The following is a 15,078-nucleotide window of genomic DNA, read 5'->3' as shown; positions in this document are numbered from 1 at the left end:
CCAGTTTTGGCCGGGCTCTACATCTCTCTCTGCATTCAGGATGTTTCAGGGCATCAGTGATTCTGGAAGAAGATAGTTGAGTATTATTGGCATCAATGTTGGTTAACCAATGATTAAGACCCAAAACATTGGTTTCTGACAACCTGGGAATGAGACTCATCAATCAACGGTCTGTCCCCTTTAAATGATGCGTTTACGAAACAGCAACCAACTAATCCCGCATTATTATTCAAAACTGAGCACATTTCTTATGTCTTCTATCATGTAGGAGGAGATCTTTGACATTTTGAAAAGGTTCACACGTATCAGTTTATACAAATGAATTGCTTCATTCTCCCGTTCAAACCACTTTTAATAAGACCCCTCTTTTGCATATTGCCTTTAAGGAGAAATGGTGATCCAGCCAGACTTTACAACAGCTTTAATTGTTGCATGTCCAATGAAGTTGAGTATTATTTAATAATGTTAAAATATTACATATGATGCACACATGTGAATAAAGAACAATAGCTTTACTGCCTCATAACATGTCAAAAGACAAAACAAACCAGCAACTGTGCTGGAGTTGTGTATAAGCCAATGTGCTTTACAACTGCCCTAAATAAAAGGAATCCAAAGAACTCAAAAGAAAAGTCAGTATCTTTTGTCCCAGTGTCTATTGTTCCGGTGTGTACTTTGTGGTTTGAATGAAAAACAGTTCAAATCAGGGAGTGTTTCTTGCGTTCTGTCTTTCCTCTGCCCATACTTTGTGTCACTATTAAAACACGTGTCACGATTCAGGTTTGGCTTAAGCACACTTCCGACAGATCACAACAAAATAATCGAGGATATGATGCACCAGGTAGTTGAATGATTGACATTACTGTAATAACCCCCTCCCCTCTCCTCTCATCTATTGAAAAGGTTTATTCTGATCTGTGTGCATGTGTGTGTGTTTACTCATCCTCAGGTCCCACAGATGGGAACCTTCATTGGAGTTTATCTGCCCTGCATGCAGAACATCCTGGGCGTGATTCTTTTTCTGCGTCTCACCTGGATCGTTGGTACAGCAGGAATCCTCGGGTCCTTTGCAATCGTCTCCATGTGCTGTATATGTGTGAGTTTTTTTACAAATCAAACTACTCAACATACTGACTTCTTGCCGACAATAAGTAGGTAGTACAGCTTTTCATCATTTCATGATGTGTTATCACAGTGTGACCTACTTTTGTCCTATGAAGTTTCCTATCTTCCCTCTTCTTTATTGTCTTAAAAATAACTACATTTAACAATGATATGTCTGAGATTGAGTCTGACATTCACGGCATAGCAGACAATTACTGTCAGAATTTATGGCGCTGATTAACAATAGTATAAGTCTCCCGGCTGAACTGACGGTTGCCAAAACAAGCAGAAAATTAATCAGATTTACAACGGGCCTCTTACGTCAGTAGCTCCACGTGGCAAAACAGAGAGCTGACTGTTTGAAGAGTTGGAACTTCATGGCTCTGCACTCATGTGATGTGATGTGTGCAAATCTACACACAACTTTATCCTCCAATAAAGGGTTAGTAACCCTGTTAGGCTCTGATGCTTTCCATCAAAGAGGAAGCAAAAGGATGGGTAAAAATGACATCTTGAGGATAAAGATGTTGGCGGTGCTGTTTAAGCATCAAATACCCAATGGCATCCAATATAAGCTGAGATTCATAGTCAGATAAACGTATTCTTTGATACTGTTTGTTCTAAAATGCTTTTTATTGATTGCTTTGTACCAACTTGTTCTTATGCTGTCAGTGTGTGTTTCTTTTTGATTATATCCACAAATAAGGTTAAGTTTTCACCCGTGTCTGTGTGTGGTTAGTTGGTTTGTCAGCAAGGTTGCACAAAAACCGATTCCATACAACTTGAACTGAGGATGGGTCTCAACCCAAAAAAGACCCAATTAACTTTAGGTGTGGATCTAGACAAAGGGACGGATCCAGGAATGGTTAGGGTTAGGGTAACATTGCAAGATAGGAAGTTTTTGTTTGTGATATTTCCATTAAAATCCGTCCCTTTCCCCTCCACACAGACCTTGCTCACAGCCATATCAATGAGTGCCATAGCAACCAATGGAGTCGTCCCAGGTAAATTATTAACCCTTGCATTCATTATTAATTTGTTTTACACATTATGATATGATATGATATGATATTATGAAGCTATGGCTTCACAACTGCACCACCAACTTTGATGGAGACAGTTAGCATTTTGCCAGAAGCTTTAAAACCTAGAAATGTAGTTCTTTCTGAACCTTACAGGACCGTAGCTAGATATGTAAGTGATTGCATCATCACACAAAAAACACACCGTGACCATTTGTTCAACAGCATTTCTTTGGTAAACAAAAATGATAACACATTTGGTGATGCTTTTACAGTGCTGTAATTTCTTTTAAAAAGTCCCAGGAAATACCATGTCATTATGAAGTAATTATTTGGAAAATTTAATGATATAGTAGCTACTTTGTTGTGTAAAGCAGTGGTTCCCAACCAAGGGTCCAACCCCAGGAATTTAATAATATAGTAGCTACTTTGTTGTGTAAAGAGATCACAGGGAGTGTGCACAACTTTGTCTGCTCTGAGGTTGTGAGGTTACCAAAATTATATTTGTGCACATTGGATTTATAAAATCCCGATAACACACCCAACTGAATAATCAAACATTTGATTCCACATTTAAATTCATTAAGCTGGAGGTAGGCCAATTCTGGTCAAAAATTAAACTGTGTGTGTGTGTATTAATGGTTCTTAACTCTAAATGTTAATGTCAACGATGAACCTTTAAATTCAATAATTAATGTTTTATGTTTCTATTTTCACAAAAAACTGCGTTATCTTTAACTGATGACCAGTATTTGTGTCTTTTTTTGGAAGAATTATCTTTAATTACAAAACAGAATAAATGCATTTGATAGAAGTCTAACCAGGATTTATTTCTCACAAGCTGGTGGCTCGTACTACATGATCTCCAGATCTTTGGGTCCAGAGTTCGGGGGAGCAGTGGGTCTCTGTTTCTACCTCGGAACAACCTTCGCTGGATCCATGTACATACTGGGAACCATAGAGATCTTGCTGGTATGTTACAACTCAAGACAAACAAGAGCTCAGCTACGTTACGTTACTTCTGCTGCATAGCGATGACACCGCTACTTTTCACTGCCAGACGTACATCGTTCCAACGGCAATAGTCTTCAATGAAGACGACGGTGGAGCAATGCCCAACAACATGCGTGTCTATGGCACATGCTGCCTGCTGCTGATGGCGCTGGTAGTGTTTGTAGGGGTGAAGTAAGTATTCACACACACCAACCCAACACAGGCACATGCACCGCACACACCAACATTCTCACGCTTCCTCCTTATCTTTCTGCAGGTATGTGAACAAACTGGCTCTGGTGTTTCTGGCCTGTGTGGTTCTCTCCATCATGGCCACTTATGCAGGAGTCATCAAGACACTGATCGAACCTCCAGAGTTTAAGTGAGTGATTAACAACTGAATAACTATTTCTCGTCAAAGACTGACTCGTATCAAGACTGAAATATTTTTTATTAACGAAATATTACATTGAACTCCTCTAGATGCTGACTGATAACGTAGAAGGACAGATGATGACTGTTCTTTACTGTATTCGATACCATGTCCTCTTGCTCATTTTGTCATTTTGTTGTATTTTTGGGGGATTTGTCTGGATGTTGTGTTAAGTGTTCTTCTCCATCATAATACAGTAGTAAATCTTTCAATGTCTGTATGACATCATAACTTTATAAAGATGCTTTTAAAAAATACACATACTAAATGCTCATTTGAAATAAAGTGACTCAGCAGAATAAATGGACTGCTGAGTGAAAGCAGATACATAATGAGATCCTTTTTTGTAACTTACTATAAAGTGTTAAAGCTGAAATAGTTTTTTTTATTTGTGGTTACATAAATATAATTTATGGTGCTGCTAGACTGCCACGAGCGGCATTGCAGACAGTTTTTGACCACAGCGAAAATGTTGTATTTAAAAGGCTGAACACAAACAGTGTGGACCAGAGAAGAACACTTTCTCAATAAAAACATGTTTACAAGAGTTCCTAAATGATTGCACATATCTTTTTTCAATTAAATTTGACATTTGGACTTAAAACGCTCCGGACTTGTTGTTAATGCTTGGATCGCACAAGTTGGAAGTGTTCCTTTACTGCCACCACTGGAATTTAATTCAATCAATCAGTCAGTCAGTCAATAAACCAATCAACCAACCAATCAATCAATCGATCAACCAACCAACCTTGACCCAAGTATTTGCTAGTTAAAAGCCATTTAAAAACTATTGTTTTACAGTGGATAATTTGATAAAAAATGTTTTAAATGTAATTAAAATGCAAAGTAACATACAGTTCTATAGAATTCCTGTGTAAAAGATAAATTCAATGTAAACTACAGTTATGCTAAATAGTCAAGATTAAAATAATTGAGCGTTAATGAAATACAGTAAGGCGATATAAAAAAATTACAAGTAGAGGCTGGGAGGTTTAAGATGAAATGTCTAAAATCGCCAAAAGGTATTGTGTTACAAGTATTGGTTTTAGTGAAGTGCTGTATATTGTTTATTACTATTATGGGAGTTAGGTGCACTAAAATTTCAGACCTTATTTAATCGAATACTTTTTTTTTGTTTTTATGTTTTGTTGGAAATCTTTTGTGTTTCCTCTGATCAGTAGGGAAAGACTGAACTGTCTTGTGATTTCAGCTGTAATACTGGATAGATGTGACCGCTGATGTGAACAGCTGAAATAGCTTGATACATAGCTAGCAGTTTTAGTTAACTTGCTGTCTGAGTGAGACCACAGGATACCAGAGCTCTGCTTGTTGCCGTGGCTGTGGTCATGGTTGTGCTTTGCTTCTTGTGATAACAACCAAGACACAATAGTTTATAATGGGTGTAACACTATCTACATGCAGGTGTTGTGTGTGCGTAGTTATGGTTGTGATAGATACTTGTTGCTTTGAAGCTGCTGTATACCCAAAACCCCTTTGTTCTGTTGTTTCAGGGGTTCAGGTTATTTTTGATCACAAACTGTAAAGAACAAAATAGGAAATTCCTCTTCATTCATTTGAACCTCACTTTTCTCTCCCTCCTCTGCAGTGTGTGTCTTTTGGGAAACCGATCTCTGAGGAACGACAAGTTTGACACATGCGCAAAGCTTTTGAAAAACGACACCGGGACCACCGAGCTATGGAGAGCCTTCTGCAACAGTAGTCATCGCAACGCAACCTGTGATGAGTACTTCGAATTAAACAACCTGACGGAGATGCAGGCCATTCCTGGGCTGCTGAGTGGAGTTATCAAAAGTGAGAAGGAGTCTGAGCTTCCCTCTAGCTTGTTTCATCTCTATGCCACTCTCAGACTAAAACATCAGTTTTCATACGCATTGCACAGAACGAATCCTGATGTGCACTCAGCTCATGATGTTGCGTGTCTTTCCTTTAGATAACCTGTGGGGTGACTACGGTCCAGCTGGTATGTTCATAGAGAAGGAAAGCCATCCTTCGGTAGAAGTCCAGGACCCGCCAGCAGAGCCACAGAACACCCACAGCAATAAGCCCTACGTCATCAATGACATCGCCACCTACTTCACTCTGCTGGTGGGAATATACTTCCCATCTGTAACAGGTAGATGATAACAAATATTACATTAAGGACAAATGTTTATATGTTGCACTGTGAGATTACATCTAATGGAAAGACTGACATTATTTATGAGGTTTTATGTGCTAAATGTGGAATGACCTCTTGAATTACTTTAAATACATTTACTCAAGCAATGTACTTTTAAAAATGTTCAGGTACTTGTACTTTACTTGGACATTTCCATTACATTCGATTTCAAAGATTAGCACATGACTTTTTACTAGATAGCGAAGACGATGCAAAAACATTTCCGTGCCCATTGTTGAGTTGTACAAGTATTTGATTCTTTTTCTCTTTAGAATATGTAAAAAAAATTCTGCCACCGCAAGTCTTAAAATGCACCATGTAGTTTTGGGGAGGACATTTTTATCAGAAGAGAAAACTCAAACAGTGTTCTGGGAACTCAATTTCCTCTGAGAACAGCTTGTGTTTTCAGTAAGGGAAACGATAAATACACAGTGCCCCTTTAATAGAAGTCTGTCAGCTAAAAGTCATATGTTAAATCACTCTGAAAAGATCTGGCACACAGTGAGCATTTGTACCTTTGCAACATGGACTACATTTCGTTTTAATACTTATCGAGCTTTCCTGAAGTGAACTGTTAAATGAAGGACTTTTAAAAGAATATTTTCACACCGCGGTACTGATACATTTACTAAAGTACCTCAGTAAATCCTCCACACTCTTAACTTTAAGGTTGTGTGTGTGTGTCTGTGTGTGTGTGTGTGTGTGTGTGTGTGTCATTTCAGGTATAATGGCTGGCTCTAACAGGTCTGGGGATCTCAGAGATGCACAGAGGTCCATCCCAATAGGAACCATCATGGCTATTCTCACCACCTCCTTCATCTGTATCCTCTTGTTGATCACATTTAAACAAGTGTTTTGCCTAAAACCTCCATTATTTTGAGTAGATGCTAATTTTCCACATTATGCTATTACATAAGTTCAGTATAAGTGTCAAATTTAACTGTCTGATTACATCAATTTAATGCAGATTTATACAAAAACCTCAAGTGTTTACTCAAATATTGCATTGAATGTTAACAGGAATTTCAACTTAAACATCATAAAACGTTTATTGTTCAAGTGTTATACACAAAAAAATCTCTTTCATATTTTTTTCTGTCTGCTGTTATGATACACTGATCTAGTCATGTAATTTATACACACGTGAAATGTATTTAAAGTCACTTTATTAGGCCAAACTTGTGTTTGCAGCTTATAAGCCAATCTATAAATGTGCACACATAAGCAAATGGATATGTAGGAAGTATATTAGTTGATCATGGAGAGCAACAATACTGTTTTTATCTGTTTTTCAATGTCACAGACCAGACTTTTAATGCAAAGTGTGTGTATTTCCATCTTAACCTCATGGCCAGATATCTCCTGTGTGGTCTTGTTTGGAGCTTGTATTGAAGGAGTAGTGCTGAGAGACAAGTGGGTGTATTTTTCATCAATTTCTTACTAATTTAGTGCCAGGCTGGTTTAGGGGTTCAATATCTTACCCAAGGTCACTTTCGACATGCAGACCAGGAGAATCTAACCAACAGCCTACCGATAACAAGACGCTGGCCATACCCCTTAGCCACAGCCACTATAATTACTCAACTAGAATTACACCTGGAATTACTCCCTATTCTTTCATTTGCCTGCCCCTGCACAATACAAATGTGAATTCTCCAGTTTTTGCAGTTAAAAACTCTTTACATATATAGGCCTTACATGAATGAAAATGTGTATACAATCCATTCATACAATCACAGTAGTCAGTTATTCAAAGACTGAGCCAGAGCACAGGCTTTTGGGTCACACAGCAGTTTAGTCATCATAATAATGTGCTGTAGCACACTTGGTAAACTGTACGCATGCCCGTGTGTTTCAGGTTTGGTTTCTCAGTAAAGAAGAACCCTGTCATTGGGATTCTGGCCTGGCCCTCACCCTGGGTGATTGTGATTGGCTCGTTCTTCTCCTGCTGTGGGGCAGGGCTTCAGAGCCTCACTGGCGCCCCCCGGCTGCTGCAGGCCATCGCTCGGGATGGCATCATTCCATTCTTACAGGTTGGCATTAGAAAGATCTTTGTTTTCCATATGTAACAGTTAGGTGTGCTCATACTCTCAAGAATCCCCCAAACATAGAGCAACTGTTGGTTTGTGTAATTTTATCATTCGGACTTAAATGGCTCTCTTCGGCTTCCTCACATGCTTTTTGCCGTAGCTTTTTAATGTCGGATTTAATGAGCGCAGGAATTGAAAGTGCCGGTTTAATAAGGTTTTTGTTCAACACGAGGCTAGGCAGTAGCAGCGACGACATGTTCAAAGGTTTTACGTGGCTTTATTATGTGTGTTTGAGGGTTGATTTTCCTAACCAGGTCACTGTTCCTAGCAACAGAATATACAATCGTCCAAATTTAAATTTCGTTCTACTTCAAGCCTCAGTTCAGATCTAACTAAGCAACTGATTGATAAGTCAAGACATTGATTTCAACTTCAAAGGATCTGCAGCTGCTGCACAGTGAAAGGCATCATCAGTTCTCTTCACTGGAAAGATTTTTATTGCAAACCGCCTGCAGGAAATTTTGTATGTGACTAAATAAGTTTCCTGTGCACTTTTTGTGTGAACTAATTACAATCAAGTTTTCTCGCATAAACGCTGGACCTCATTGAACAACCACTCGAACAGACGTCTGGTTTTTTTTCGTCCTCGGAATTTTATCCCAGGTTCTAGCAAAATTCACAATGGCCCAGACCTGCAGATCTACATGACTTCAAACAAAGACAGATTATGCCTTAATCTGAAGGAATTCTGAGCTAAAATATTATAATAAAATATTCAACCAAAACATCCCCCTTGCAACATTGCTATAAATAATCATCATATGGAAGGATTGTGTTAGATTTTCACATTTTTTCTCATTTCCTTTTACTTGCACATTTTGTGTGAGTAAAAAATATTGGACAGAGCCACTGTGTCTGAACAGTCTGTGTTTCTGTTCAGTTTTGTCTCTTACCAAAGTCAGCACTCACCAGATACTCAATCTCTTCTTGGTTTGGTCATAAAGTACATTTCCCCTCTATGGCTGCAGACAGTTTGAAGTGTGTTAGTGAACATAAATCAACCATCTCAAAGAAAAAAATATGGAATTCTATTCAGCAGCTACTGCGCTTTTTGACCTGTTTTGGCCTGAAGATGTGTTTGTATTGGTGTTTTTTTCATTTCCTCCTTTTAATGGAGTACTGTTTCAAACTTTATCTCCCTCTTTCTGTCTTCTTCAGGTGTTTGGTCACGGGAAGACTAATGGTGAGCCCACATGGGCTCTGTTGCTGACAGTTGGGATCTGTGAGATAGGAATCCTCTTTGCTTCTCTGGATGCTGTGGCCCCCATCCTCTCAATGTACGTGGTTTAACATTGTCTGTGTTACTTTTCTTGCCAAACTGTTCTTGCCAAAGTGATGTGCATTTAATAACATTTCTCTTTCTCTTTAACCATCTTCTTTGTCTGTGTGTCTGCACAGGTTTTTCCTCATGTGCTATCTGTTTGTCAACCTGGCCTGTGCTGTTCAGACGTTGCTCCGTACCCCCAACTGGCGACCTCGCTTCAAGTTCTATCACTGGTAAGAGCAGCTACCATCCTGAACTGTGCGACAAAGAAAATCCTGCAAATTTTATAGAAACCTAACCTTGTAATACTTCGTATGTGTGTCCTGTAGGACCCTGTCCTTCTTGGGGATGAGTCTATGTCTCTCTCTCATGTTCGTCTCCTCCTGGTACTATGCTCTGGTTGCCATTGTGATAGCCAGCTGTATCTACAAGTACATCGAGTACAAAGGGTGAGTGAGAGGGCTTTAGTTTGAGGGACCATTACTCTCCATTACTGGTAGTATCCAAGCAAAACATGCTTTCCTATTTGGTCCTTTTGGTTGCAGGGCAGTGAAGGAATGGGGAGATGGGATCAGAGGTCTGTCCTTAAATGCAGCTCGCTATGCTCTCATCCGGCTAGAGGAAGTACCACTACACACCAAAAACTGGAGGTGAGTGTGTGTTTATGTTCTGACATGCTTCAGTCATAATGAAGCCAGGGGATTTGGAGCACAAAACATGAAGTACTATATGTGGGATCTTCAAGAACAGAGTATCACAATCGCTACTGAACACAAAACACTGCTAACATACTGTGACATTTAGCACCAGTTTAGCATTTCACTGTAACATTGTGACATATAAGATGAAAATTGTAAAACATTAAAATCGATTCAGTGGGACCGGAAATATCATTGTTTAATTCATGGCATTCTGTTTTTACCTTTTCAAAACCTGGTGCCTACATTACCCACAATGCAGCTCAGCCATGGATAGTACAATCAGAAATGTGGGTGTGTTATTCTTGTAGCAGCTAATGTAGTCTCAAGCCAGCTGCCTCGAGCAGAGATGTGGACTGAGATGAAAAGGTCTGGTAGTCGCTTCTTGTCTAACTCTACACCTCCGTCTGACTTCAGTGACATCACTGGAGGTCATTTTTCAGACTTCATACAGCTTCCTCTGGAGCCACAAAAAGGCTCACATATACAGTATTACTCCCCAAGACTTGTACACACACCTTGATGTGTAAACTAAACACACTTTGCCTTTAACATGTCTTATTTTTCCATGGTGTTAAGTTATAAAGTTTCCTCTCATGCAATCAATGGATTTCCATCATTCATTTTAACTCTCAATATGTATATATATTGCACTCACGCTTTTTGCTCGCACTCTACTCACTACGTGTTTGTCTTTCCTCAGGCCTCAGCTGTTGGTGATGTGTAAGTTGGACGCAGACCTGGCGGTGAAACACCCTCGCCTCATGTCCTTCAGTACGCAGCTCAAAGCAGGAAAGGGGCTGACCATCGTCTGTTCAGTCCTGGAGGGGACCTACATGACCCGGCGGAATGATGTCAAGACAGGAGAGCAGGTTTGTCCATTTGTTACATTATCTTCTCTGCCTAATGTAGTCAGCAAGCATACATCGCCTGTTTAAATGTAACACACATATAAAGGCAGTCTGTCCCTCTTAGTAGGTAACTGAAAGAAATGGTAGTCATTTTTATAAGTTACAAATAGAAAAGAGATTGCCAACACGTTTAACAGGCAGAGCATGAGAGCGCTGCGAAATAATGCGCACAGTTCACCATGTTTAAAATCGCTGAGCCTTTGTCATCCCTCTCTTCGTCCACCTTTTCTTTGCTCCAATTGTTACCTTCAGAACTTGAAAGCAGCCATGGCTGCAGAGAAGATGAAGGCTTTCTCCCACGTGGTGGTGTCATCCAACCTACGAGATGGTTTCTCCCTGCTCATCCAGTCAGCAGGACTTGGAGGAATGAAACACAACGCTGTCCTGATGGCCTGGCCAGCAGGTTGGAAACAAGCCCGGGACTCCTCCGCAAGGAGGAACTTCATAGGTAAACTACACGAGAGAATCTGGAAGCAAGTTTGTAATCTGTAAAACTGTATCTTACTAAGAGCTTTACCGGTATTGTTTCACACAAGATTTTTGTGGGTTGAACACAAAGGTCTTTTAACAAGAGGAGGGAACCTTAATCTTTTTAGGAAAAAGGGAAACACTGGGGAACTTCTTTGGTTGTAAACCTCAAACATTTGAAATGCCCCGTCATTATTCTATCCCTCTCTCTTTCATTCTATTTCTATCTGCAGAAACAGTGAGGGAGACGACAGAAGCTCAGCAGGCTCTGTTGGTTGCTAAGAACATCGACCATTTCCCAGGAAACCAGGACCGTCTGAAGGAGGGAACCATTGATGTGTGGTGGATTGTACATGATGGGGGACTGCTCATGCTGCTGCCATTTTTACTGAGTCAACACAAGGTATGCGTGTGTTTGCTTGTGTTTTAAATCTTCTTGACCTTTTCACTTTAAGTTAATTTCATTTTCATTTATATGCAACTATCAGTTTTAAAAAGTAGCGAAGGAAACCCATTTTGACTCTATATAGAGTTAAAGTGTATAGATAACTAAAGCTTGACACAGCTTGTCCCTGATATGTTAGGATTATTAGTGAAGTAATACCCAGACTCAGTTGCTTGGTTAGGCCAAGCTTCTTTATCAAATAAATGGCATTGTTAGTGTTTTTTTAATAGATAAGTTCAAGACTTAATTTAATTTCCTTCTTCTTTTTTTTATTTTCTCCACTGTTTTTCTCAGAGGGGCGAACATGAGTTATTTCATCAGCCTTCCGCTCTCATACTCTAACACCTCTTTACTTGAAGAACTGCTGTCTTTTCTTGTTCTATATAGCAACTTGTGTTTTGTGCCATAAAAGTAATCCATATGCTGCCTAATGCAGCCTGGTATCACACAGTTTGTTTACAGAGTAGAGGCTGCCAGTCTCCAATAGAATAAAATAAAAAGATAAAAAAATTGAGATGGTTTAGCATCAGAGATATGACTTGGTTGCCTTTGCTGCTTAACTGTGTGTGTATAACCAGCAGCTGATACTGTCTCTGCAGGTGTGGAGGAAGTGTAAAATGCGCATCTTCACGGTGGCCCAGATGGACGACAACTCCATCCAGATGAAGAAAGACCTGCAGATGTTTCTTTACCATCTACGCCTGGATGCAGAGGTGGAGGTGGTGGAGATGGTAAGATGGTTTGCTTCTCAGTCAGTCACTTGCGGCTCCAGGTCTAAGCTACCCGTTCCCTTTAAACTGCTCTTAATGAGGAAATTAGCTACAGCAAATACATTGATGGCCTATACTCTGTATGAATCTGAAATTGTCAGTGTTGTTATGTGTCCCTCTAGCATGACAGCGACATCTCAGCCTTCACCTATGAGAAGACGCTGGTGATGGAGCAGAGGTCTCAGATGCTCAAACAGATGCAGCTGTCTCGCACTGAGAGGGAGAGAGAGGTACTATGACACTCACATTACAACACGTCCACTGTAAGATATCATGCACTGGAACCGGAACACAATCAATTACACAATAAATCTCTACTTTGGAAACTGTACGGTGTATAACTGCACCATAAGAAAATGTCTGTAGCACTGTAAAATTGCAGTAACCTTAACAAATATATCACATTTGATATTTTCAGATGTAATGTCTACACTTTAAAAACTCTATCACAGCTGTAATATGTAGCATAACCCCTCAAGGTCTCTTCTGCTGTTGCTGACCTTTGAACTCTTCCTCCGACACTGTTATTGGACAATTGGCTCAGATTCAGAGCATCACAGACGTATCGCGTGGCTCCATAAAGAGGAAGAAGCCATCCGCTGCTGACACTCCTTACCTCAACATCCCGTCCATACCAGAGGATGAGGTATCCGCGGTAACCAAACGGCTCGTAGTCGCAAACCATGATGCCATTGCTCCCTCCCTTTATCATGCCATCCTCACTCGTCATCCTGTCATTATCCATTCATAACACCTGCGGTGCTGTCATCAGAAGTTGAACTCGGGGATATAACGGTCAGCCTCAGTGTTTGCTGTCTTCTTTCCAGTCACTGCAAAGAGACACAGAGCTCAACAGCTGCCACTAGAGGAAGACAAACCCCTCAATGGGTGCCTTTAAATGTGCACAAGACTCCATGTAGTGTGGGTATTTTCCATCAACCTGCTGCTGCTGAATAACTAACTATTACATCTACACCTAAGACATTCTGACAGTCTGCAGAAGTGCTTTCAGTCGAAAATCTGTCTGATTATAGATAGTTCTTAACCAGGCTGAAACTAAAAGTGATTTTTGATGATCCTTTAGGACCCTCAGTCTGTTGTGATTAGTCACAAGTGACTTAAATTTGGATTTGCAATGCAACAATTCTTGGTTGACTTTACTTTACTAAGGTGAGGTGTAATGTGACTAAGAGGTCAGCCTTATAAAATAGGAATTATTTTATTCTATTATACCTATACCTGTATACCGCACCGATAGCCAAACCTAAACTTTCATTGTTGTTATGAAGGCATTTCCTAGTGAGTGATATGTATACTGTCCTCCCTTCCTCTCAACTTCTAATAATATTGTCACAGAGAGGTGCAGAAGCATCTGACTGGAGAAGGTGAGGACTCATGGGCTGAAACATCACAGATCATGTCATGTCATGAATGTTCATTTTTTTCTTTGTCATTTGAAAAGTTCAGTCAGACGTTTAAAGTCACTGTGAAAGGGAAGTTAAAGCTTCTTTTGGTTTCAGTAGTGTGAGACACTTCGAAGTGATGCAGAATTTGTTACAAGAAGAATTTAAAAAACAAATCTCGAACATTTAATTGGGTCACATTGCTGTATTGTGAGTTCTGGAGCTAAAGTGATACTGTTGGCCTTCACCTTCAATAGTGTTATTATACAGTTTTTATCAGCTGACATCCAAACAGATACATCCTACCACAACCCACAAGCTAACAGTGAACACTGGGGGTAGCCAGCTAAACCGACCCACAGGCTGGTAGACATTTATGTATGTATTCAGATGTTACAGGAAGAGAACACAGAGAGATTCTGATATAAAATACTGACATTTTTACCAGGATTTTGGCATACAGCAACAGATAAGTGTACAATTAACACAGGTTGACAGAATCAGAACTTGACAACTGTCATTTTTATTTCACTGTCTTTTTAATAGAGATAACATGAACAGGCTAGATGGTTCGCTGTGTCCACTGTGTGCTTCTACATTATTTTCCTGCATGAACTGTCATCCCCATAAACTGTCTGTCACCTGACTACCCTAAACATAACCATATCTGCATCTAAAAAATGTTCAGTCTTTTTCCTGTTATTTTTTCTTAACAATGACAACAGCTTATGAGAATTCTGCAGTGACGTCAGTCATTTTGCAGTTGATGCTTTGTGATTTAAAATCCTGCTGACAGCTAGTCAAAAAGCGGAGTAGTACTGAAATGAAATGTGGAACTAGAAAAAGTCTTCATTTTGAGTATTAGTATTGTGGTAATCAAATCAAATTACTGTTTCTCCAGAGATGCAAGACAGTTTTATGTTTAAAAGTTAGGAATCTGCTAGAAATTCCATTGGAATCCAGTGTTTAACTAAAAGAATGAGGCTGTAGCGTGTCATCTGTCCTTTGTTCAGGCCCAGTTGATCCACGACCGAAACACAGCCTCACATTCTGCGATGAATGACAAAGCTGCCGCACCTGACCGTGTGCACATGACCTGGACCAAAGACAAACTGGTCCATGAGAGGAACAGGCAGAGGGAAATGGGAGTCAAAGACATGTTCAATATGAAGCCGTAAGTAGACCAATGAGTAGACTGAACTCTTACTATTACTGTTGTAATCTGCTGTTGTACTGCGCCAAGATACAATCACTATAAGTGATAGATTTGCAGTAGTTATAAAGAGAATGTTAATGCC

At 39.8% G+C, this 15,078-nt stretch overlaps 1 protein-coding gene across 6 annotated transcripts in view; it reads left to right on the top strand.

The window, feature by feature from the left end:
- LOC115573227 (solute carrier family 12 member 7-like) overlaps positions 1-15,078 on the top strand; it is a 32,216-nt gene that overhangs the window by 14,907 nt on the left and 2,231 nt on the right. For 3 of the 6 annotated variants that reach the window (XM_030403923.1, XM_030403921.1, XM_030403926.1), the window contains 21 exons: positions 950-1,096; positions 2,054-2,108; positions 2,968-3,098; positions 3,187-3,311; positions 3,397-3,501; positions 5,159-5,364; positions 5,504-5,686; positions 6,454-6,552; positions 7,087-7,144; positions 7,590-7,764; positions 8,980-9,098; positions 9,220-9,318; positions 9,415-9,534; positions 9,631-9,735; positions 10,487-10,655; positions 10,947-11,142; positions 11,396-11,565; positions 12,207-12,338; positions 12,500-12,607; positions 12,922-13,032; positions 14,794-14,954. In XM_030403923.1, coding sequence (XP_030259783.1) covers positions 950-1,096; positions 2,054-2,108; positions 2,968-3,098; positions 3,187-3,311; positions 3,397-3,501; positions 5,159-5,364; positions 5,504-5,686; positions 6,454-6,552; positions 7,087-7,144; positions 7,590-7,764; positions 8,980-9,098; positions 9,220-9,318; positions 9,415-9,534; positions 9,631-9,735; positions 10,487-10,655; positions 10,947-11,142; positions 11,396-11,565; positions 12,207-12,338; positions 12,500-12,607; positions 12,922-13,032; positions 14,794-14,954 — 2,774 coding nt within the window. The remainder of the gene's footprint in view (positions 1-949; positions 1,097-2,053; positions 2,109-2,967; positions 3,099-3,186; positions 3,312-3,396; positions 3,502-5,158; positions 5,365-5,503; positions 5,687-6,453; positions 6,553-7,086; positions 7,145-7,589; positions 7,765-8,979; positions 9,099-9,219; positions 9,319-9,414; positions 9,535-9,630; positions 9,736-10,486; positions 10,656-10,946; positions 11,143-11,395; positions 11,566-12,206; positions 12,339-12,499; positions 12,608-12,921; positions 13,033-14,793; positions 14,955-15,078) is intronic. The other 3 variants (XM_030403925.1, XM_030403924.1, XM_030403922.1) reach the window with 2 other exon arrangements.

Source organism: Sparus aurata, chromosome 21 (assembly GCF_900880675.1).
Source record: "Sparus aurata chromosome 21, fSpaAur1.1, whole genome shotgun sequence".
NCBI classification, from domain to species: Eukaryota; Metazoa; Chordata; class Actinopteri; order Spariformes; family Sparidae; genus Sparus; species Sparus aurata.
This window is presented reverse-complemented; position numbering and strand designations above follow the sequence as displayed.